Below are 27,015 nucleotides of genomic sequence, written 5' to 3' on the forward strand. Positions count from 1 at the left end.
CATGCTGGGCCTATGTGGATATGGTTTGAATGCTTGCCGGTTGCTTCCCGTAGGTGGGTGCTTCTTCCCGGGTTTTTCCGGGTTCTTCATTCACCATTTATATTGGCCGCCATGTATAGCCTATCCAATGCTACAAAATTGCATAAGACCCACAACAACAACCATCATCACCGCAATCATCATCAGTTCTAATAAAAACCATTAACAACACTATAATATCTAATAATGCTGCTTGTGCAACAACAAACACAAAAACAACAACAACTACTAATCTATGTATATTTAATTTATACTGTGTGATTGACCCTTATCCATACATGAGGGTTGGAGTTCTGAGCCTCATGCCTGATGTCATGTAGTAGGATAAACATGTTTACTAGGTCTGCGTACTAGACACAGACTTGATTCTGACATACGTATTTCCTAGAAAGGTATTTTGTTTGTAATTTGCTGTAAATTGTCATTAAGATGATCCTCATCCTGACCCTCACGTTGTCTTAGGTTTTACATTAGGGTGAAGCAAACATAAATTATTTACTCTTAAAAGCAGTCTTTAGAGGAGTCAGTTTTAATTATGTTTCATATAATATTTGAGATTATTTGTATATTTAATCAGAATTACGAAGTAATTTTGATTTTAGGTCAAAATTAACACTGTGAATTCAAGTAGTGTCATTTTTTTGGTGATGCATCAAGACGGTTAGTGGTACATAAGCATATTCAAAGTTGGAATGTATTCGGAACACCAATCGGAATACTATTTATTTTTGTACCTTAACTGCTAATTGGGATTTAATTCACAATACTGTAAATTCTTTTTTTTAAATACATTGGATTCTAGGGAAAAATATTTGTTGAAGTTACAAAACGTGTTGGCTTTTTCTCCTTTCTACTACTTACTTAAGATTATAGTCCTAATACTACTATTACAAGTATCTTACCATTTTGTCTGTTTTGACCAGGTTGTTAACATAGAGTAAGTTGGTCCACCAGGATTCCTTACACATCTCCCAGTCCCTATAGCTTGAAGAAAACCAGAAGGGTCCGTTGCCAAAGTACGGATAGAGAATTGAATAGAAAAAGAGGAATACCATGTAGGGCGGTGTCAGTCTGAAACGAAACAGATGGGAACTGGACTTATTTTACAGTCAATTAGGTCCGTTCTTGATTGTTAATAAGTCTTGGATTCTGTTTTCTAACAAATGACTGGCTTCAAGTTTGTTCAATATCAATATTGGACATGTAACTTTCGTATAAACAGAAAACCCTGACAGCAAATATACCTAACTACACATTACTACAACTCATACCAATCATTGTTATAATAATAATAATAATAATAATAATAATAATAATAATAATAATAATAAAAAATCTGATGCCGCTGATGAAGATGAAGTAGATGATGCTGATGATGATGAAGTAGATGAAGATGACAGTGCTGCTGCTGCTGATGATGATGATGATGACGATAATGATGATGAATTTACAAAACTTATAAAAAGAAACTATGAAGCAAATTCAACATATGAACTTTCGCAAAAAGAATTTTTATAATGGTAAACATATACAGATTTAATCAGAATAAAAATGTTTAGTTGCAGATCAATTATCAATACATTAATTAATGAATAACGATTTTGTTCTACAAAATATATTTATTTATGGCTGCCCACTTTACATGATAATATGGCACATAATGCTTGGACTCATTTATATATGTATATGTATAGAAGCAAAGGGGAGTGCACTGTTATGCATGGAGCCGAACATTCACACAGCAAAGAACACAAGTCTCAAGTGGGTCTGAAATCATTCATCTGGATTAGGTTTGCATGATATCAACAAGAGCTAGCCCTTACCGATTAGTCTGGAATGCAAAATCTGAGTGGCGGAAAAATTACTGAAAAATATTTATAAACCTTGCTCAAGGTTCCTTCACATGACATTTTAAGGTTTTGATAATTGGATTTTCTTCTATTATAGTCATTGCGGCCATGTTAGAAATAATTTGTACCACGACTGATTATTTTAACCTGAAGATGTCTTGGCAAACATGCTTGTCTTTTAATTTTGTTATAATGTTCAAATGATGTCGAAACAACGGCAAAGGAGCATAAATGAATTCAGACCAGAATCGATCCAAAAAATCTCAGTCGATTAAATTGTCCTTTCACTGAAAGTGAGCAACTCTCGAGATAAATGTAACAATCGAACATAACTAGTTATACTCTTGTTTGGGATTTACTTACCTCCAAAATCTATGGAAGTAGTACATGATCCAGTTAAATCTCTTGATGCCGCCGACTTTCTGCATTTCACGCAAGCTGAGATACGCCACAAGGAGACCACTGCATACAAATTAAACTTACAATAATTCAAGTACCAAACATTCACGAAACGTTTGCAATCGTAACATAATAATCATTCAAGTGCCGATAAATACCATAACAGAAACGAAACAGGTTGCTTTCTTTGATAGTGTTCACAGGGACGTCACTTCAACTTTGGGGGGGGGGGGGGAGACTTGATTGGAAGGGTGAAAAACTTGACCAGCTTGTTAATTTTCGTATATAGGCAACAGCAATTTTACATTTTACAGCACATGCAAATTCGGGAATTGGGTGGCAAATGTCCCCCCCCCCCAAACTGCCCCCGCCCCCAATTACGTCCCTAAGTGTTCATATACAGCAATGATATCTACGTATTATTTGCAGATTGGATTTCCCACTGCACTGGAAAGTTATTCCATCGAATCAAAACAATGTTATCATTTTTATTCTGAATATAATATTATAATTTTTCATTCTTGATCAATTGTCACCTTTTTAACAACTATCTGATAATTGACTGTTTAATTCTTATAGACCCCGTACTAAGCACGATTTGTCGTGACCAATTTCGATTAACAGTCGCAGCTCAAAACTAGCTGACAGGGATGAGTTCGACAATGGGGGGGTTGGGGTTGGTCACCACATTAATCACCTCTTTAATTTTAGTTACATATTCTACCTTATTTAACAGTGGCGGTTTTTCCCAAATCACAAATTTACTGCGTTATTGTAAGCATCATTACATTGAATTTCGAAAACATTTTTCTAGCATCTTGCAACATATTCACTCTTCTTGTTTGATCTGCAAAATTTCCTGTATGTGCTCCTAACACTGAGCATGCCGTGAAGGATATGGATGTATCATCTCTTCTTCACATAAACAGTAGCGTTAATCATACTTTATGTTCAATGACGCTTTTAAAATGCCGCTATTTTTATATGTGCCAGGTAGGTGTGGATAGGTTACCTCCCCATGACCATCTGTTTCAAAGTTTTTCATTAAAATGCAGCTCCCACCCATTGCTTTTGTCGCATGAATTTTTGTACTTTCCCTTACAAAGTCTTTTGTATTGTGGTTTTGTGACATCCTTCCCGACCGCTCCGGTGGTCTAGTGGTTACAGCGTTCGCCTCGGGTGGATGTCGCGGGTCCGAACCCCGGCCAAGTCAGACCAAATACTTATAAAAATCCTACTAACAGCTGACTCACTATGCTCTCAGCATTAAGAGGTTAGTGTTAGGATTGGTCGGCCAGTTGTCAGGATAATGTGAGTGGGTGAGACATCATGCTACATGTCTGCGGATTGATGACCCAGTGATAGACATCACTATAAACTGCTACACTGCAGACATCATAGCGATGTGACTGACAAATTGTTAAAGCTACGTTCAAAATCCAGCACACACATACACACATATACACACACATACACATACACACACACATATACACACACACATATAAACTCATACACACATATACACACATATACACACATATATTCACATACACATACACTCGTCCATGTATTTGCCGGATATGTTAATCTTTATTATGAGAGATATTGAAAGAAGTGTAGCAACTTAATCCTCCTCTAAAATTTGTAATATTAATGTAGCTAGTGATTTCAGTTTCAATGTGTGCATGCAGTATCAGTTTTGTATGGCTTGAATTTCAATCTGCATTTTTATATTGTGTACGATATTTATTTGCAAGAAGCGGCGTTATTGTCAGGTGACAGTCTGGACAGAGGCACTTTGCAAGAAGCGGCGTTAGTGTCAGTTGACAGTCTGGACAGAGACACTTTGCAAGAAGCGGCGATAGTGTCAGCTGACAGTCTGCACAGAGGCACTTTTGGCATTAGGTTTCAGAGCCCTACATTCTTCAGTTCCTCGCGTGACAAGCGATGCAAATCATAATGAACCTTTTCGCTGCCTCAAACACCTCTTAATATATCATTAAAGATAAAGCTCTAATGATTGACATTTCAGGCTTCAAAAATTCATTTTTGAAGCCTGACATTGATGAGAACAATTATTTTGGTAATAATGACACCTCTTATTGCACAATCCCAACAACAATTTCATGCATGTGTATGTGTATGGTAAACATACAGATAGAAAAACACGTGACCAACCATTTAATGTATGCGTTCACTCCGTTTTCTATATTTGTAAGGTATATACATGGCAAACATTTCTTGAAATGAAATATTCATTGTTATTGTCTATCGGCATCACTTTGAAATGCTGGTTCTTGTCATTTAAGTGTTTAGAAATCTGCCTAAATTAGCTTACTTGGTGTCCAAAGGTAGTCAGTACATGGTGTCCAAGGGAGTAAATACCTGGTGTCCAACGTAGTTAAAACTTGGTATCAAAGGCAGTCAATACTTGGTGTTAAAGGTCGTCAATGCTTGGTGTCCGAAGGTAGTCAATACTTGGTGTCTAGAGGTAGTCAATACGTGATGTCCAAGGGTAGTCAATGCATGGTGTCCAAGGGTAGCCAATATCTGGTGTCCAAAGGTAGTCAATATTTGGTGTCCAAAGATAATCAATGCTTGGTGTCCAAAGGTACGCAGTACTTGGTGTCCAAGGTCTTCAATACTTGGTGTCTGAGGCATTCCGTACTTTGTGTCCAAGAATTTCAGTACTTTGTGTCCAAGGTCTTCCGTAGTTGGTGTGCAATGTCTTCAGTACTTGGTGTCAAAGGTCCTCAGTACTTGGTGTATAAGGTATTCAGTATTTGGTGTCCAAGGTCTTCAGTGCTTTGTGTCTAAGGTAGTCAATGCCTGGTGTCCAAAGATAGTCAATATTTGGTGTCCAAAGGTAACCAATATTTGGTGTCTAAAGGTAGTCAATATTTGGTGTTCAAAGGTAGTCAATACTTGGTGTCGAAGGTCTTCAGTGCTTCGAATCTAAGGTAGACAATACTTGGTGTCCAAAAATAGTCATTATTTGGTGTCCAAAGGTAACCAATATTTGGTGTCTAAAGGTAGTAAATATTTGATATCCAAAGGAAATCAATAATTGGTGTCCAAAGGTAGTCAATACTTGGTGTCCAAAGTCTTCAGTACTTGGTGTCTAATGTAATCAGTACATGGTGTCAAAGGTCTTCAATGTACAGAAATGAACAAAACTGATCCCATGTAGAGATGCCGGATAACTAATTAATTTACATTCAAGAACCAGTGTATTTGAGGGGGTATCAAAATTAGAGCACTAAATATTCTGAGATGCATAGATTGACTGGTACATGGATTTAAATTTCTTCCATTATACATTTCATAAACTTCAATCTATAAAACATATTTGACGGTATCATAAGTGATTTCATTCTGATATTTAATTTCCTTTGGTATATACAAGATATGTCTATCTATCTATCTATCTATCTATCTATCTATCTATCTATCTAACTTACATTTGATGGTGAAGAACAGTTTACACAACATACGTGAGTCACAAATATGGTTTTTATGGATACTATTGGATATTTGTTCATGGATACAAGTGGATTTCATGGATATCAATGGATTGTATGGATATCAATGGATTATGGATACCATTTAAGTTTATGGATACAAATTAATTTTTAGATGCCAATAGATTTTCTGGATGCTAATGTATTTATTGATTCCAATGGATTTTATGAATACTAATGGATAATTTTATATATCTCTTGCCCCTTTCCCCATCACTTGTCACTTACCTGAGCGAGAAGAATGTATCCACTGACACTGCTGCATTTGATATGGCCATAAATGACCACTCATTGTATGCTTTTGGTACAAATGATACCGCGTTTGCTGCAAAAATAAATGATTATCGAAAACTAATGCAATGAAAGAAGTAAAGGAATATTAGTAGCAGAGAGGGTACATTCCTCAAATGCAGAAATATTTACTTGTTTCGCAGTTCGTTTAAAACAGTGACTCGTCAGGAATTGTTCAATCTATCCTCTATATTGATCATGAATAAATAAACCAAAGAACTTACCAATCTACACATCACTCAACACCCCAAAGAACTTTCCAATCTACACATCACTCAACATCCCAAAGAACTTACCAATCTACACATCACTCAACACCCCAAAGAACTTACCAATCTACACATCACTCAACATCCCAAAGAACTTACCAATCTACACATCACTCAACACCCCAAAGAACTTACCAATCTACACATCACTCAACACCCCAAAGAACTTACCAATCTACACATCACTCAACACCCCAAAGAACTTACCAATCTACACACCACTCAACACTCCAAAGAACTTACCAATCTACACATCACTCAACATCCCAAAGAACTTATCAATCTACACATCACTCAACATCCGTACAATTTGATCGCAATCATTTCACTAGTTAGTTAAATATCTATCTAGACTAAGAAATAAATAAACCAAAAAAATAAATCAAGCAATATCATGCCAAGGTTAAGGGATGATTGCATCATGAAAAGTAAACATTGAATTAGTTAACATATAAAAGAAAACAGAAAAGAAAATATCACCATTTATTAAAGTATCTCTCTTTCTGATTTGTCCAAGATAACCTAAATATTTTGATATACTGTCAGAACATTTGATGTGATCGTGAGCTTCTGATTCTCTCTTTGATACAAAAAATTGCATTTTTTACAAATTTATTTTCAAAACCAATTTGCAAGATGTACAGAGGGATGTTATTATTTTGTGTTTAAAGATCTGGGGACGTATATGATGGAACTTTTATGGTAAAGATCCATTGTAATGGTTACGAGTCACTCACTTATGACAATGATGTTACCATTTAGTTTTTGAAAGAACCAATAACAAAATAGTGCATACCTTGAAAGAAATAGGCAAACGTCAAAGTATGCCCAAGTATGACCCAGGACATGCTAAGGAAACGGATCCCATTCACTGCAGTAAGACTTTCTGACGTCTGCTGAGTGCTCAGAAGCTTTGTGCCGTTTGAATATATGGAAAATGAAAGTAACAATTTTCCGATGATTCCTGCAGGTAGAGAAAACAGAAACATAAATAAAATAATACCTAGAGATAACTTCTTGAATGCTAGAAAACTCATTGTCTGCCGGGTTAAATAGTGTACGTTCCCTTTAAAGACGCAAGATAGAAAAGGTCTTCCGGCATTCATTGCCTTGAAGGGGCACTACCTACCCTCTTAATGCACATGTGTTGTAAACCAGATAGCTACACTATTAAACATTAACAGAGAAGACGGCCATATCTAGTTCTGAAAAGGATGATAATGTGTAATAATTCTGAACTTTATTAACAGCATAGTTGCAAACTGTTAACTGAAAGTAGCTATTCTTTTCTTCCAGAATTTAGTTATTTTGCTCTTCGCCGGAACAATAGCTCTTTTTGTTTGATTTTATTCCTCTTATAACGGTCGCACAATGAGAACAATTTAGTTTCTAAATATTTTATATTTTAAGACAAACGGATTTTTCCTCCATTTTTATACTTTTTATCTTGTAATCCCAATTTGGATTGGGGCAAAATAAGACACTTTTTATGTTTCTTTTGTGTGAAGATAACTAGATGTAATCAGTCATAAGATCAAACGTGTCTGAATGAATTTTACAAATTTGTGTATTGGTAAAATATGATGGAAGATTTGAATTTACAAAAATAAATTAAAGTATGTTTCTTTAATTACAACAATAATGAAGCACAATTATCTTGTCATCAACTTTAACTACTATTACTGTGTTACTACTATTACAGCCATGACCATTACTGTGTTACTACTAATCAGCTACTACTAATACCATGTTACTCCTATTACAACTACTAATATTGCTGTTCTGCAACTAGCACACATACTACTAATATTACTGTGGTAATACTATTACAACTACTAATATTACTGTATTACAAACATTACAATATCTGTTACTATATCTGTGTAACAACTATGACAAAAATAATACTATTACTGCGTTAGAAATATAACAACAACAGCTATTACTACTGTGTTATATCTATTAAAATAACTATTAGTAGTATTGTGTTACTGCTATAACCACTACCACTACTGTTACTGTGTTAGTAGTATTACAACTACTATTGCCATTACTATCTTACCACTAATACAGCTACAACTACTAATACTGTTTCTGTTTGAACTACTGTAAAACAACAATTAGAGTTGTAATAATAAAAGTACTCAATCCAACTATACTTGGCACGAAGTAATTATACTAATTTTAAACTTTCTACGACATGTTAAGCATAGATATTACCTATATAACCACTATATGGTATAATAAATAAATAAACAAATAAATATATAAATAAAATAAAAAAATGATCAACAAAATTAATAATATCGCCAATACATAACAAACCAGGTTTTCCTTTCTCACATTTTTCCGGCTTCACATCGTACTTATTCGAGGAAGGTTTGTCCAGAGCTGTTGCGGAGTTAGATGGTGGATTAGTGAAGCCATTCATGTGCTGTTCTGGTGGCGGAGCCACGAAATCCATTTCAGTAACCTGAGACATTTTGGTTTTCTTGGTCACGTGCTGTCTGATGACATCATACATCGTTGCCAAAAATATAATAGTACCAAGAACTGAGACGACCGCTCTAGAAAATAAGATATATATATAAATGGATTTTTAGTTAACAATTATCGTAGTTAAGACTAGAAGTGAATTTCATTGATTCATTTGGTATTAGCATTAAGAGCACCTGCCGGTTGACGTTTATACCGGTTAACGATTTATAGTACAGCAGAGCTATATATTAATGGTATGTTTTTCACGCGATGGATTTTTAGTTAATAAATATTGTAGTTAAGAGAAGAAGTGAATTTCATTAATTCATTTGTATAGTACGATGTGAATACTTTTACCCAAGAATCGGTGGTATTAGCATTAAGAGCACCTGCCGGCCGCCGTTTATACCAGTTAACGATTTATAGAACAGAAGAACTTAAACGTTCATGAGGAGGTTACTGTTATGTCATAGTTCAGTTAGGGATGCTGAACAGCCGTTAACAGCATGCATTAGTCTTATGCACTAGAGTTTATTGTCAGATATCACCGCTATTAGCCTTAGTTCTACTGAATTTTGATATGACGATGTCTCACGTAACGAGAGACGGGATAATGTATTTCTCTATATAATAACTCATACAGTGGGTAACGAGAGAGAGAGAGAGAGAGAGAGACGATGAGAAGGTATACGTTGAATCTAATCTATCACCAACAATGAATCTGGAACGAGCAAGCAACCAGGTTATGTAGGCATGGTGCGAATTTTAGTTGGATGGTTTACTCGATTTCATGATGAAAATTTTCTTAATGGTATAAAAGACAACGCCTAATTGCAGTTTTAAAAACAATGTAATTGTTTCTAAGAAAGGTTATCATTTAAATGTCATGTTCAATTCATTTTGTTTATTTTAATCGATTAAATTGTCATGAAATAATACACAAACATACACACACAAATGCACACACACATACACCCACACCCACACATATATACATACATATATATATATATATATATATATATATATATATATATATATATATATATATATATATATATATATACTTGATACGCACGTAATAGCAACAGCACTTTGATCGTGTAAAAAGCTTTCTTTTTTGTCGCATAACACTGGAAGTCCAAGACCGTTTAGCTGGCAAGTGTCCGGTAGGCAGAGGGCGACGGTGATCTTGGCCTGTACTCCTGGCATACCTGGAAGCTTAATAATAATAATAATAATAATAGGGCTGTATAATTTACAGAGGTAACTAATATCAGGTAAGAAACTAATTTACATTTCCTTAGCAACTGGTATCGTTGTACATTTGCCTTTAAACGACATCATTGATTTTAATTTTAAAAACGAATAATATACAATTTAAAAAAAAACTCTAAATATTTCGGCTTGATTTAGATGCAATAAAAGCCTATTAAGCTTCTATCGATATTAATATCATCTGTTTTACAGAAGAAAACTAGTGAAATGATCTATAAAATAGCAATTGCCACCCCACCCCCGAAACGAAATGCATCCAATTAATCTTCTCTGAGGACTAAATGGACACTTGACGTGGATCACGTATATCACTGTGAGTTCCTGGAAATCAGTTTGCATACAATTTAAGCAAGAAATACATCATTAGTATGGATGGAAAACCTAAAATATAAAACTGTATTTTGTTTAGGTCTTTGTCAGAGTAACGTTGATTTTGTATCTTGTTTTGTTTGTGTGTGTGTGGGGGGGGTAGGATGGTTTTTTTCAACTCTAACCTTTGTTGTACACAGTTTTCAAGATTCCATCCACAGTGAGTTTCGACACTGGGTTAATTTTAATCTCAAAAAGAAAGGTTATACATGGAACCGTTTACGTTTCCTAAGCTGAGTATCGTTTCAATTTGTTTATTTGGCAACTGAAAATATATAAGATAGCTATGTTTCCCTGCTCACCCACAATCTAAAGATGCTAAGCTATCGTGACCATTATTTAACCATTTGTTCCTATGTGAGTTCATAAAACCATACTATAATAGTCCGAAAAGGATGATGTATACATATTTCGCTCATTTTGAAAACTGCTGGTTCCATTTTCGTAATTATACTCAGCATTTGAGCAAGCAACATTCTTGTCACTGGAGCTGAACAAAGAGTTGAAAGTTTAGTATGGCGGTTGTTTCCTTTATAATAAAGATACGTTACTAAATTCCAAATTTGATCTGACATGGATGACATTGATACAAAGACAATGATATGCCAATGACGTACAATCGAGTAACTTACACTTCCAGAAAAACATTGTCAGATTTATTGAATTTAGGGAAACAGAACAGCTCTTATTAGGAGATGTACAAGAAAATATTTTTGTTGTTTAATAATTTGCATATTGGACTCCTAATGCATCTGTTATCATGTCAGATATATTTAGCTTATCGAATTTGTACGATATTCCTCATAAAAGTGCTGTACATTGTGATATTGTACATAACAAACTACAAATTGCAAGTCAGACGAATTAAGTTTTAGAATCAGCTAACAATCGCTTGAAAAGAAAGGTAAAATCCCACATGGTTTGTAATCTTGTCTGCGTTTGTTTCTATCAGAAAGGATACCTTTTGATACTAAAGTTGGTATACTCAGATTTTCTATTTTTGCACTTTTTAAGATTCTTTTCATCCCGAAAACGAAAAACGTCATCAGGCCATACGGCGTTAACGTCAACATAATAATGTTTTCTTTATGTATAATAGTTCCGTCTTTGACTGAACTCTTGAATAATTGTTTCGAAACTGATGTATTATATCATATTGACAAAGGCAGCCCCATGCATGATGTATTAAGTTATAAACCTATTTTCTAAAGCTAAACACCACCATATTTACAATCTTCAAAAATGAAATGGTGTACCTCTTTTTCCATGACTGTATATTATGTATAATTGTATTTGTGACTTTACCTTGTCCAAAATCAAGCTCATTGTGTACTTGAGTAGTAACTTTTCTTTTGTAAACAAATAATAAATAGGTAATATTTCTGTACGAGTGTGGGTTAAATATTAAGATTGAGGCCCCCAGTGGCCGAGTGGTCTATAGCGCTCTCCGTTACGGATCACTTCTGTCTTACCTCTGTCTGAGTGGGTTCGAGTCTCGGATTCGACCAATGTAGGTATGTGAGAAAGCTTACCAGTAGATTCTCGTGGGTCGGTGTTTTTTCCGGGGTTTTCCCGGGTTCTTCCTCCACCATTAATATTGGCCGCCATATATAGCCTATCGTATGCTAAAACATTGCGTTAAACCCAACAACAACAACAACAACATATATTAAGATCCATGTAAACATGTTTATCCTAATCTGAGTCTATGACATTGGTATTCCAAGATAGGAAAAAACTCTTTACCTGATATTTACTATGTCCTTTTTTATAGGCAGATATATAGTGTCCGTGCATACATTTAGTAATAGATCATGTCTTGCTGACAACGTAGAATATTCTAGAAATGAACATTTTACCATCACCCTATTTGTGTCCTAGATTGTTATATAATCATGTTTACATGATAAATTACCACTATGGCATTTAACATCTGAGGCAGAACCAGTCCTATTGTTGTGCTCAGCATCTTATTGGCTGGAATAATTGATTCCAATCATTATTCATTGGAAATGCAAAGTGCTCATAACTTATTTTCTAGGCCTGGAACATTAATTTGCAATCATAGTGATTACAAACAGGAACATTTGTGGACTATCATACTATGATACATCAAAAGAGTATTAGCACATAGCCACGTTATAGCACACAGGCATATTAGTCAAGTCACGGCAACAATCAAATCAACCCATTCAATTTTGGAACTTAACTTGAATAGCAACTGAATTCAGTTTGAACATTATACGTTTGGGATTATGACAAAACTGCAATGACTATTTTGGATTCATTTTAAAATCCTGTAACTTCTTAAATTTTCACCTTGTATTCAAAGGAATAAATTATTTGTTGAATTTTTCAAAACTAGTTGGTGGTATCTCTTTCCTGTGACTTAGGTTTAGAATATAGATTCGTAGATCCCCCAAGCCTTCGAAACCGCCATTTGAGTAGCTATTACCTTTTCTTTACAAGCAAGCCGTCTCTGATGTAAATAACTAAAATTAAAACCTCAAATCAACTGAGCACAGTCTTTCATATGCATGTCCAGAAGAAAGAAAAAAATACATTTCACGGTAGGGTATTTAGGACATGAAGTTTTCTAAACATTCTAAGATCGAATGTATGAAGAAAAATATATCTACGCAAAATTTTGGCAGGTAAGCCTGGTCTCCCATATACATAGAGAGGACACCGGGAAAAACAACCTAGAACATCACGTGCAGTAGAAACATTTTGAATTACCAATGAACTTACGTCCTTCGCTCTACTATCTGTTCAGTTTGTTAGTACGAGGAAGTTGTTTCCTTGCCAGAAACATATTTTCTGCTTGGAATTATTCCGTTATATACAAACCTTTGGGAAGACCGAAGTTTTGGAGTAGTATATAGGTCATATTACCACTCGTCAGTACACGTAGAAGAAGACGTGTTACCATAGTAGAAAATGAATAGGCTCATTTCAGAGTTATGTATCCAAATCCCACATTTATATTTGGAAGAGAATGCAATTCCGATTACTCCACAGAAATGGATTTTACTATACATGAAAGTAATAACAATAATATTGGGATTATAGACTATGTCGATGATGTAGATACAGGGGAATGACTAACAAGGATAGAAATCAGATTAATCATTAGTGCAAGAGTTAACAAACTTTTGGCGCCTGTCTGGAATGACGATTTAAAACGGTAGCTATGGGGACTTTAAAGGTATTGAAAATTTTGCATGTATAGAAATAACTCTGAAATAACCGCAGACTACATTCTTTAATATCATTGTCTTGTATTTGTTTTACCCTTAGAATTAATAGAATTTAATCAATTCCAGTCCAAATTCTTTCATGGGTAGTACTTGTGAATCTGCAGTAATGACGAACACAGATCAAAATTATATCAATGAATGAAGTGATCGGGTGTTGGTGAACAAACAACCACAAAATATCACTGACTTAAGCACTGAGAAACCTTATAAATAATAATATGACATATATATAGTGTCTGGGTAAGCACCATCAAAATATTACAAAAAAACACTAGGCAGAAACATAAGGAAGATAGACAAGACTTGAAAAAGCATTTTCAAGCAAATATTCAAATTGCTCCTGTAGGCTTTCAAAATGTCCAAAATAATTAGTTAAATGAAAACATTAACCGACACCAGATGGTACCATCACTTTCTATTTAACATAGATTATGGTGTGAACCGAAATTGTTGTTGTTGTTGTTGTAGGGTTTAACGCCATTTTTCAGCAGAAGATAGGCTATACATGGCGGCCAGTATTACTGGTGGAGGAAGAACCCTGAAAAACCCAGGGAAGAACCACCGACCCACGAGAAGCTACTGGCAGGCTTTCCCACGTACCCACGCTAGCCGAGCCTTGGACTCGAACCCACGCAGACAGAGGTGAGATGGCAGTGATCCGGAACGGTTAGCGCTTTAGACCACTCGGCCACTCGGGGCCCACTGAACCGAAATTCATTTAAACGAAACACATAATACTCACCACAACAATCTGAATTATTAAACAACAGAACTGAGTCATTCTATAAAATATATTTACGCTAAATACTTTCAAACTATCTAGGAATCAAAGAGGTAGGTTTTATGTTATTGCTGTTGATATAACAAGCATATGATCATCTTGACAAAAGCTTAAATTATCTTTCTTTAATAAATGAAAATATTATCATTAATATATTTAGGATAATAAATGCCGTATATGAAATCTGAAAACTCGTGGTTTGACAGGAGTATTTAACTGGCCGGCTGAAGTATTGGAAGTCTGTGTTATTGTTTTCATTATTTCCAAATGATTTAACTTTAATGATGCATATATCTGACAAGAATAACTGTGTTAAATTGTAAATTGCTCAGCTATTTTCACATGTAAAAGTATAGAGATTAAAAAGTGTTTATTTACATGAATAAGATTTATTTTTCTTCACATAAGTATATATATATATATATATATATATATATATATATATATATATATATACATATATATATATATATATATATATATATATATATATATATATATATATATATATATATAATGCTCCAAAAAGATTTTATACTGCACATAATTATATATATATATATATATATATATATATATATATATATATAGAGAGAGAGAGAGAGAGAGAGAGAGAGAGAGAGAGAGAGTTATCACCTACAATTCCCGTCATCTGAATGTCAGCTAAGCAGTACTGTCCACGAAACTCTGTTGCGTTATGTAACGTCTTGGCATCAACGCACTCATCATAGGAGCCTAACCAAAGGAACTGATTGTCTGAGATCCCACTAGGAGGTTTTCCCATGGCATCCAGAACTAGCAAGAAAGAAACGTTGTTGCAATCGGCTCATAGTCACATACCTAGTAATGTAGCCTTTGTATACCCAGTTTTTGTCTTCAAAATGGAACCTAATGTACAGTGTATGAAGTTAATGTACAGTGTATGAAGTTAATGTACAGTGTATCAAGTTAATCATCATGTACCAACACCATCTATAGTATAGCCCTTTTTTCCAGACAGGAGTAAGGTTCTTACATGCTATAATAAATTAGGTGGGGAGCTCATGTTTGCATGTTATAACGTTCTGACATTTTTACAAATGAAGTGTATAGGTATGAACAATTTATACTTTCAAAATAAATATGCCGTATGCCTCTATTTAGAACTCAAGATTCCATGTTACTACTTGTATTATTCCCAAATATTCCATGATACTACATATACTATTTACTATATTCCATGATACTACGTGTACTATTCCCAATACTCCATGATATTTCGTGTACTATTACCAATATGCCATGATACTACGTGTAATATTCCCCAATAATATATGACAATATGTGCAATATTCCCAATATTCCATGATGCTAAGTGTACTATTCACAATATTTTATTTGCTAAGCATTATTCTTTATTGTTTTATTGGCACAAGACAGTATTCCGTGTATTATTCACTATTCCTTTGCACTGTTTCCAATACTTTGTGCCTCATGCATTGAAAAATTGCTCGTGCAAAATATTAAAGTAACGTTAGTAGTAAAGGGGGCCCCTATAGCCTCAATGGAAATTAGCATTACAAGACCCCCCTGGGCCACTATAGCCTCAATGGAAATTTAACATGGAGAAAAACCCTGGGCCACTATAGCCTCAAGGGAAATTTAACATGGAGAAAAGTCTTGGGCCACTCTAGCCTCAAGGGGATTGAACATGGGGAAAAAAGCATGGGCAACTCTAGCGACAAGGGAAATTGAACATGGGGAATTGTAACAGGGTCCAGACCTGATGGGTCTATGGAAAGGGAACAGGGGGAGAGGGACATAACACACACACACACACAACGTACGCGCGAAGACATACACACACACACACACACAGACACACACACACACACACATAAAATAATAATTCGGGGTTAGGCAATTGAAAGTCAATCTCTGTTCGAGAAATAGGAGTGGCCCTGAAAAGGGCCTTTGGATTTATGTTAATATGCCCTTAACATAAAGGGCATCTGAGGCATCTTCTTGTCCTCAAGCTGCGTCTTACAGCAGGGCCATACATCACAGTCCTCTTCAGGCAACCTTGTCTCTCTATGTAGACTCTTCGTATCCACAGACTGCTGCTGGTCCTGTGGACAACGGTCCACTTGGATCGGACATACATGAGCATGTCCGTCCTGAACATCATTGAAGACACGAGGGTGGAAGATTCAACGTCAGTCCACATGTTGAGGCTACGAGAACAGGTGAGTGAGTGATTGCACTGAACTGCGCTTATTTATAGGGAGAGGAAGGATTGAAACGGATTGAGTTCGTTGACCAATCCAAACACGCGTGACGAAATACAGTCAGTCCGCATCCAATCGGAAGAGAGCAGTCTGTGACGTCACGTGGCCTATATACATTCGCTAGCGCTGTCAATCTATGCGATGTGATTCAACATGACGGAAACTCAGAAAACGATCCATGGGGGTGCACCGACGGTGGATACTACCCAAGGGAACCCGGACCTACTTTCAGAAGCCGTAAACTGGGATTTTGTGGATTTTCTGACCTCGCAAGAATTTGTTCCAGAACCTTCGTTACCATCTTTACCGCACGTGGATAATTTTAGACAGAGACAGAAAGAAGAATTGGAGAAATTTATACAGAGACAAAAGGAAGCAGAACAAGCTTTTCTGCTACAGCAACAGCAGCAAGAAGAAGAGGTAAGAAGAAAAAAACAGCAAGAAGAAGAAGAAGCAGCAAAGAAACAAGAGGGTGAAAGTCAAACGGTCACGGTACTGTTGGACATTTTAGCGGAGTTAAGAAGTCTGAAACAAATGTATCAGACTTCTTTATCACCACCGAAGAGAATACGACCTTCCCGAACTAAACTCGCCAACCCTGAGACTAAGCCTACCTTACCACCCTTAGTGATTTCAACCCAATCATCATCATCAAAAGTAGGCCTCGGACGTGGCAAAGGCTTAAGACAGTTAAAGTTGATTGCTTAAACTCACCCCTACACCAAGAAAATAACGGCCCTTTTCAGGGCCACCCACTTCTCTCGAAAAGAGATACCATTTCAATTGCCATTAACTCAAAATAACAACCCATTTTACCCCTATAGTACGTGTCTGTGTATGAGTGCGTGAGTGTAGGTTCTTATTTTAAAATCATAACCCAAAGTCACTTACCTTTTATCATTAATGTATTCTGTTATCCATAGTTACAATTCAATTCACAACATAAACACTCTTAAAAAAGTTCATTCACTTCTTTTGTGTCATTATTTACTCTCTCTGTTTTTTAGATTTCTTCACAGGCTTTTCCTCTTCTTCCTCCTCACTTTCTTCCCTTCTTCTTTTCTTCTCCTGTTTCTTTTTCTTCACCTGTCTGCTTTCTTCCTCTTCTTCTTCCTCTTCTTTCTCTGAAGAATCCCTCTCTTCTTCTGACTCCTCTTGTTTCTTTTTGGGGCAATCTGGAGACCAATGACCTTTTTCTTTACAATAATAACAGGTATCTTGACTATTGTCTCTTTTAACTCCTGTTTTTCTTTTTTGACGGTCTGGACACTCTGAAGACCAATGCCCTTTCTTTTGACAGATATAGCAAGTATCTTCACTTTTATCTCGAGAGGAAGAAGAGTAGTCCGAAGGCTGGTCTGAAGAGAATTTTCTAATGACCCCTCGCAACGTTCTGATGAAACGTTCCATCTGGCTAGTCTCTTCCATTGTTGTGATCAGGTAGAGAGTGAAATGAATAGTGAAAGGACAAGACACGTACACTTTTATATACGCTGGTCTGCCAGGACTATAAAGTAGCTCATGGTGTTTAAACTTGAGTTATTTGACTTTTTGCTTTCAAGATGAAACGATCTAATTCATTTGAGAAGAAAGAAGAAGAAGAAAGTAAGAGGCAGAAACGTGATCTATCGCCTCGTACCAGAGCTGAAGTCTTGGCACAAATTCATGCCAGTGATTTTGAAGACGACATGAGTGAACCAGAATCCAAGCCCTCTCAACCAAGTTCACCGCCCTTAGTTAACCCTGACAAATACTATTCCATTCGAGAGACAGAAAAGCGCTCCTCTAGAAAATTTAGAACCACGGCTTACACCTACACGGTGAAGTTTAAAGATTTCAAGTCCGAAGTACCCTTAGAGAAAGCAGAAGGGTTCATCACCGAGATGTGGGATTCTTTACTCACCGCACTCAAGCGACAATGTCAACCCAAAGAAGACGATCGCTTGACACTATCCATACAACACGACAGCTTGAAATCCCCTGTTTGGATCGAGTTTAGCAGACCCGCAGAATTAACCCCTTCCAAAGTCATGGACAAGATACAACAGGTGCAACAATCCAATGACCAGTTTGACATCACCGATGGAAAAGCCACACTGAAAATGGCTCACGTCTCTTCCTCAAGGGACAGGACGCAAAAAGATGTTATTGGTGAACGATCTTCGCAGCATTAAGCGTAGCCTCGTCCAAATTTACAACCCTCATGACCAGATGTGTTTAGTCCGGGCTATCGTGGTGGGGCGAACCTATGCCAACAAGAACGAAACGGCAGAATGGAAAAGAGCCTGGAAAACTATTCGACAATCGGACCGAGCCAAACAACGAAACGAAGCAGAACTCCTGTTACAACAAGCGGGCCTGTCCAAAGACACACCCTGTGGCATTCCTGAAATGCAAACATTGCAAGATGTCCTAGCTCCACGCTACACCTTGAAAGTGCACCCTCAAGAAGTGCGCGGACCTCTGTTGTTTCGAGGCCAAGATTTTAAGGATGGAAAATACATTCACCTTTATCATCACGATGACCATTTCGATACCATTACCAATATCACTGGATTCCTGGGATACAGATATTACAGTGAGAAATGTGACCGTGCTTATAATAATCGAGAGCAACACAAACATTGCGGATGGAAATGCTCAGGATGTTTGGCCTCTCCACCCTGTCTGAGCGAAGGACCAGTGCCTTGTTCAACTTGTCTGCGCACGTTTGTCAGCCCTACCTGTTACCAACAACATTTGAAGACGCAAGGTTCACAGCAGAAATGTGCTTGTCAGCTGCTGAGATTGTGCCCTACGTGTGGACAAGGCATACGTACCAATAATGCCAAGGCACACGTATGTTCAGGAAAGAAAAAAATGTCACATTTGTCACCACATCGTGGACTTGGAACAGCAATGCTACGTGCAAAAATACCAACCAGTGAAAGAGGATGGTCACAAAAATGAAAAAGGCAATTTCATCTTTTTCGATTTCGAATGCATGCAAGAGACCGGCATTTACATTCCTAATTTCTGTGTGGCTCACCGAGCGTGCGACAAGTGCATTCAAGAACCTATTTTCAGTCATTGCCCTCACTGCAGCAAGATTCCTGGAGGGCGTGAAAAAATCTTTCGGGGACCGAACACGCTAGCCGATTTTGCCCAATGGGTCTTAGACCCCATCGACAAGACGCGGAGCAAAGAGGACATCGAACGTTACGGAGATTGTCATCGACATGCCACGGTGATGGCTCACAATTTCTCCGGATACGATGGACAGTTTCTTCTCAGATACTATACGGAACAAGGCACCGAACGACCTAAAGTGACTTTGAACGGAGCCAAAATCATTTCCATGCAAGTGGGACAAGTACAGTTTAAAGATTCCATGAGTTACTTGGCCATGCCTTTGAGTCGAATGCCCAAAACGTTTGGAATGACAGAAATGGCTAAAGGGTATTTTCCACATTTTTTCAATACGGAAGCCAATCAACACGCCGTTCTACCCCATTTGCCTGAGGCTAAAGATTACGACCCCGACAACATGGGTACCGAACAACGAGAAGCTTTCTACGCTTGGTACCAGGCTCACGCCTCGGACCCTTTCGACTTTCAGGAAGAAATGCTAAAGTATTGTCGTTCCGACATGGACATTTTACGGCGTTGCTGTGGAAAATTTCGAGAACTGTTCATGGAACACGGAGGGGTCGATCCTTTGAAAGAAGCTTGCACCATTGCCAAAGCGTGTTCCTTAGTGTACAAAGATTCATGCCTGAAAACACCGTGGCGGTCATCAGTCCTCAAACGACCCACTATGTCAAACGTCAATATTCGGTCAAAGCCCTACGTTGGTTACATTACTTGTGCGACAAGGAAGACAAATGGATTCAGCATGCCCGCAAAGGAGGGGGTGAAAAGACCATTAGAACGCATTCGGTAGATGGCTGGGACTTAGAAAACCCCAAGATCGTGTACGAGTTTAACGGCTGCTTATTTCACGGATGTCCCGTCTGTTACCCTGACCGTAAAACTAAAAATCAGTTTCTACAACGAACCATGGAAGACTTGTACCAGGCCACTTGTCAGCGACGCCTAAAGTTAGAACAGAAAGGATACCAAGTGGTGGAAATGTGGGAACACGAGTACGACCACCGTTTGAAAACCGATCCCGAGTTTAAATGTCTGGTGGAAAGTTACAAGCTGGTGGACCCCCTGAACCCGAGAGATAGTTTGTATCGAGGAAGGACCAATGCCACCTGTTTGATGTACCAAGCCGACGAAGAGAAAGGAGAAGAAATGAAATACTTGGACTTGTGTTCGCTGTATCCCTACGTGTGCAAATATTGTCGCTTTCCTGCAGGGCACCCACAATTGTTCACGGAACACATCGACCTGAAAAACATTCGACAATACGAAGGCTTGATCAAGTGCAAAGTTTTGCCTCCCACGGACTTGTACCATCCAGTCTTACCTCACCATTGTCAAGGCAAACTGATGTTTCCTTTGTGCCGTACTTGTGCCGAAACGTGCAACCAAGACCAGCCTTGTCAGCACACCCAGGAAGAACGGGCCTTGACGGGGACCTGGGTCAGCGTAGAATTGTTCAAAGCTCTGGACATGGGATACCAACTGTTAGAAGTGTACGAAATTTGTCACTTTCCCAAGACACAACAATACCACAAGGGTGACCCCACGCAGAAAGGGATTTTCGCAGACTACGTGGATGCTTTTTTGAAACTGAAACAAGAAGCCAGTGGCTATCCGTCCTGGTGTCACACTCCCGAAGACCAAAAGACATTCAAAGAGAAATACTATGCACAAGAAGGCATCTCTTTAGACCACATCGAGAAAAACGAAGGCAGGCGATCGTTTGCCAAAGTGATGTTAAATTGTTTGTGGGGCAAAATGGCACAACGTCCGTGTTTACCCAAGTATTTGACTGAATGTTCCCGCTACTTTCAGATGATTCACGACAAAACCAAATACATGAAACACGTGGACGTCATTCGCGAGGATTTGATCTTGGTCAATTACGAAGAAGATCTGGACTTTGTACAAGACGACCCTTTTGGAAATGTCATCATTGCGGCTTACGTGACAGCTCATGCTCGCTTAAAACTGTACGAAGCTTTAGAACTGTTAGCGGAACGCGTCCTGTACTTTGACACGGACAGTTGCATTTACATCCATCACCCGAGTCAACAGCACCCTGACATCGAAGGAGACCGTTTAGAAGCCTGGACAGACGAGCATCCCGACGACAAGATTCTAAGTTTCGTCAGTGGTGGTCCTAAAAAGTACGGTTACGAATATCGGGACAAACAAGGAGAAGTGCACACGCAGTGCAAAGTGAAAGGATTGACTCTGAATTATCGTACCAGTCGAGTGGTGAACTTTGGGGTATTGAAAGAAGCCTTGCAGTCTGGAGAGGACGAACACTTTAAAGTGACCACCTATCAACCCAACAAGATTGTACGTTTACCCACTCACCACATCGTCAGTCGACCCTTGGAAAAAGTCTATCAAATCGTGTACCAGAAGCGAGTGCGACTTCCCAATCATTTCACCTTACCGTATGGACACGTCCGTATTGGTCTGTATATAAAACGGAACCATAGGCAAGATCGATAGTTCATTGTGACTACCAGGACGAAGTGAACAAGATGAATACTTTCAGAGAAACACAAAACAAGTTTAGAAAGGCACAATTCAAGTGTGGGGTTTCTGAAGTGGAATGCGCTTGTGAGCCTTGCAACTTTTCAACCTGTGTTAGTGACAGTACCAGAAGAAGCCGTCACCCAGGACAGGACTGTCGTGGACATTCCTGAAAGGTCATTCCGGGAGTACACTTGTGTGACTGTACCTCATATAGAGACTGTAAGAACATTACACACTGTCCCTAGGACATCTTGCTTACCCAGAACATGTTGCACAGAGACTTGTTTATATTCCACTTTGATCGTTTTGATGTGTTTTTTATTCCTGTACATCACTATTTGACTTTTATGTATTTTTTCTTTCGTGTTGTTCATATTTGAAACATTCAATAAACGTGTCCTGAAAAAAGTATATAAACTCTTGTCTTGTTTTTTTCGTGTCACAAGTGACATTCCTAACACTATGGCTACTTCTACTGTCTCTGCTCCCTCTTCCTCCACTGTCAAAGTCATCGACGAACACTTAGATCGTACCAGTTGAGAGGCTTTGTATCTTCGTCATCCCTTTAACATGCTCATTGCTGGACCTAGCGGTTCAGGCAAAACCGAATTTGTCAAACGTTTGATCGAGCATAAACATCATTTGATCGATCGACCACCTCAACGCATCGTGTGGTGTTACAAAGAGTGGCAATCGGCGTACAGCCTCTTGCGAGAAAGTCAAGGCGATTCCATCGTGTTTGTGGAAGGCATTCCTAAAGAAGACGATGGCATCGTCTCTGACTCCCGTCAAACACATTTGGTCATTTTTGACGACATGTTAGGAGAAGACGAAGAAGAAATTAAACTGTGGTTCACGCGCAAAGGGCATCACCGTAATGCCAGTGTCGTTTACATCACTCAAAATTTGTTTCAACAAAGTAAAGCCCATCGCACCATCAGTCTCAATGCGCATTACGTGGTCTTGTTTAAAAGCCCTCGAGATAAATCGCAAGTGCAAGTCTTAGCCAAACAGTTAGGAACGCCTTGGCTGACTCAGGCGTACGACGATGCCACTCACACTCCACACGCCTATTTACTCGTCGATTTGAAACCTACGACCCCCGAGGATTTGCGATTTCGTACCCACTTGTTTCACCACTGGTGCCAAGATGGAGGGCCTGTCCTGTACACGTCTCCGTCCTCGTCTTAACTTCATTCCACAAACAATCTATAAAAACCTCAGACCCTTTTCGTCTGTCTCACACACAGTGTGAACATGACGTCCCTTCAGTCGCATCTTCCCGTCAAATTGATTCATGCCTTGTACGGCATCAGTCGAGAAAAAAATCCACAAATACGAGCTCGTGTCTTAGAAGCTAGTCTCAAAGAAGTCTTACAATGGTTCACGGTGACGGTACGTCAATTACTCCAAGGGATCATTCAGATTCCTCATCAAACCAAACGCTTTTTCGATCGAAACAAAGTCGCTTTAACCCAACTGGCCGATCACCGCATTGACACTCAAACCAAAAAACAAATCATTTTGAAACCTGGAGGGAGCGGTACTCTAGGAGGGGTCATCATTCGCTCTCTCTTAAGATGGGATCCTAATGCTCCCAAAGTTTTCCCCAAGACAAAAAAAGCAGTCAAACGAAGCTCCAAGAAGAAAAAGAAAAAGACCAGGTCCCCAAAAAGACCCGTGTCTGCAAGAACTTCTCCAGTTGCGGGACCCTCCTCTTACCAGACACCTCCCCGGAAAAAGAAAAGAAGCCCTCAGAAAAAGAAACAGAGAAAAAGTCCCCAGAAAAAGAAAAGCCCACAGAAGAAAACTAGTCGCAAGAGAGGCACTTCGGCCAGGACGCAACCTTACACTCGCAAACCACGACCTGCCACGGCAGTGACTGCGTCTCCGGTAGCCTCAGGTTCCATCACTTCTCCGTTGATGTCACCAAGAACCGAACAGTACCTGGAGACGTTGATCACACCAAGAACTTCTCCGTTGAAGACCCCAAGAACTTCCCCGTGGCAGGACCCTCCAGTTTCGCAACAGTGGCTGCGGCTCACAAAGTACCTGCTCCCAAAGTCAAAGTCCAAGAAAGATCGAGCATGTTACAAAGTTTACTGGATTTGTCCAAGCAAGAACTGGCTCGATTTAGTCCGTTGCGTACCCCTCCACGACGTGTCATGCCTGTCCTCAAGTTGATACGACGTCAAGACAATCAGTGGCGACGCGTTCCAGTATAAAAAAGGTCTGTGACTAAGTAGGGGTATCAGTGTTTTTGGTGCTGAAGACTCAAAGATGTCACCCTCCAGAAAGCATCCCTCTTCTAAACCCCAAGGAAAGAAAAGGAAAGGACTGCCTCCTCGTTTAGTCAAACATGGGGACATGTTATCTGTCCTGTCCAAAGCTTCTCCACCCCTACGAAAAAAACTCATTCAAACAGCCTCCAAAGAGGTCATCGATACCGTGTGCGAATGTTGTTTGAACGTCTTGAAAGGCACGATCCCTTTGTCCAAACAAGAGAAACAATGCTTAGGTAAACATCGTCACGTTCTTCGCCAAATGGTTCAAAAGAAAATTCCCATTCGTCAAAAGAAGAAGATGTTGGTCCAGCGTGGAGGCATTTTACCCCTCTTGTTAGGTCCCTTACTGAAAGGAGTCTTGGGAACCATGTTGGGAGGACTGGTGGGAGCAAGATAAAAAGGCCCTCGGAAGTCCCAAGATCTCAGAATTGACCCCTGACAACCCCATGGAAGGACGAAAACTAGCTTTAGTGCCTTACAAACGATGGATGGAATACCATCGGTGGCAAGAACAACCCACTCCGCATTTACCTCCCAATCCCCATTTGAGCGAGATGTCCCAGTCACAACACGAATTGCAGTCCTTGATGGATCGCCAAGATTTGTCCGAAACAGAAAAATCGCAAAAGTACGGTCAACTCTTGCAACGACTGCAACTCTTTCACCAGAAAGCTTTAGACGAAACAGCTCTACCCACTCTGAAAGATTTTAAGACCTTGATGAAAAGTCCAGCACCATCACCAGTACCAGTACCAGTACCACCACTACCAGTGACCAAGACAGAAAAAGGAGAAGAAGAAGAAGAAGAAGAAGAAGAAGAAGAAGGGTTTCAAACTCCACCAGAAAAAGTAGGCAAGTTAACAACACCACCTACCTCCAGAATTGGATGGATTAAAAAGGTGATGGCCACCCCTTCTTCATCACAAGAGAAAAAGAAAGTGAAGACAGAAGTGAAGACAGAAGTGAAACAAGAACCGATATCCCCCGCTCAGACATCCTCCTCTTCAACAACTATTGCCGGTCGCACACACAAAGCATTGCAATCCAAGAAAATACCCCAAGAGAAAAAGAGTAGCATCCTCCAAGAGTGGGTGTCTTATTAACACACAAACACAAAAAAATGGAAAATGTCTTAGCCAGCATTTACTACGATCCCTCTCATCCTGCAGGTTACGCAGGAGTTCAAAACTTGTATCGTGCTGCCAAAACTCGATTGAAAAGTCTCCGTTTACCTCAAGTGCAACGATGGTTACAAGAACAAGCTACCTACACTTTACACAAACCCATTCGTCGCAAGTTTACCAGAAGTCGCACCCGAGTGGAAGGCATCGATCATCAATGACAAGCCGATTTAGCCGATGTCTCTCATTTGGCCAGCTACAATCGTGGCTACAAATATTTGTTTTGTGTCATCGACGTCTTTTCCAAATTTGCCTGGGTCGTGCCCTTGACTTCCAAATCAAGCAGCGAGTTAGTGCGAGCCCTGCAACGAGTGTTGAAACAAAGTGGTCGTCACCCTCTTCGAAGGCAAACGGACAAAGGTACCGAATTTCTGAACCAAGCTTTCCAAAAAGAATTAAAGAAACGTGACATTCATTTTTTTACCACCGAGAATCCCGAAACCAAAGCCAGCATCGTGGAACGTTTTCAACGTACTTTGAAAGAACGCATGTGGAAATATTTTACGCATCACCACACTCTGAAGTACATCGACATCTTACCGTACCTGGTGCAAGCGTACAACCAAACTTACCAGCGAAGCATCAGACGTGCCCCGCAAGAAGTGACTCACGACAACGAAGTGTTGGTGTTTGAGCGCCTGTTTGGTACGTCCCCGACGAGGGCTGTCCCCAAGAAAAGTGGAGAGTTGACCGTAGGAGATTGGGTGCGCATTGGCAAAACCAAACGCACTTTCGACAAAGGTTACTTACCTAACTGGACGACCGAATTGTTTCGTGTCACTGGACGAGTGCATGGCCGTCATCCTGCCGTCTATAAATTGGAAGACATGAACGGAGAAGTGCTCAAAGGAACGTTTTATTTGCCCGAGTTACAACGTGTCACCAAAAAAGAAGACGACGTGTACGACATCGAACGCATTCTCGTACGCAGAACCCGTAAAGTAGGCAAACGAAGTGTCAAAGAAGTCAAAGTACGTTGGAAAGGATATCCACCCAGTTTCGATTCTTGGATCGACGCTTCGCAAGTCATCGACTATAAAAAGAAGTGACCATCATGCCCTTTCACACAGACGCAGCTACGTCGACCACTCCTTCACCCAGTTC

At 38.9% G+C, this 27,015-nt stretch overlaps 1 protein-coding gene across 2 annotated transcripts in view; it reads right to left on the reverse strand.

Annotated features, from left to right (window-relative positions):
- LOC149780384 (nose resistant to fluoxetine protein 6-like) overlaps positions 1-27,015 on the reverse strand; it is a 48,872-nt gene that overhangs the window by 15,109 nt on the left and 6,748 nt on the right. For both annotated transcript variants that reach the window (XR_016415072.1, XM_089937289.1), the window contains exons 2-8: positions 15,179-15,333; positions 9,929-10,071; positions 8,698-8,939; positions 7,169-7,336; positions 6,041-6,137; positions 2,253-2,351; positions 942-1,110 (exon numbers count right to left, since the gene is read on the reverse strand). Coding sequence is in view for 1 of the 2 variants with exons in the window: in XM_089937289.1 (XP_089793415.1) it covers positions 942-1,110; positions 2,253-2,351; positions 6,041-6,137; positions 7,169-7,336; positions 8,698-8,939; positions 9,929-10,071; positions 15,179-15,333 (1,073 nt within the window). In the remaining variant the exon portion in view is untranslated. The remainder of the gene's footprint in view (positions 1-941; positions 1,111-2,252; positions 2,352-6,040; positions 6,138-7,168; positions 7,337-8,697; positions 8,940-9,928; positions 10,072-15,178; positions 15,334-27,015) is intronic.

This window comes from Sinohyriopsis cumingii, chromosome 16 (genome assembly GCF_028554795.1).
Source record: "Sinohyriopsis cumingii isolate HCF-2022 chromosome 16, ASM2855479v2, whole genome shotgun sequence".
NCBI classification, from domain to species: Eukaryota; Metazoa; Mollusca; class Bivalvia; order Unionida; family Unionidae; genus Sinohyriopsis; species Sinohyriopsis cumingii.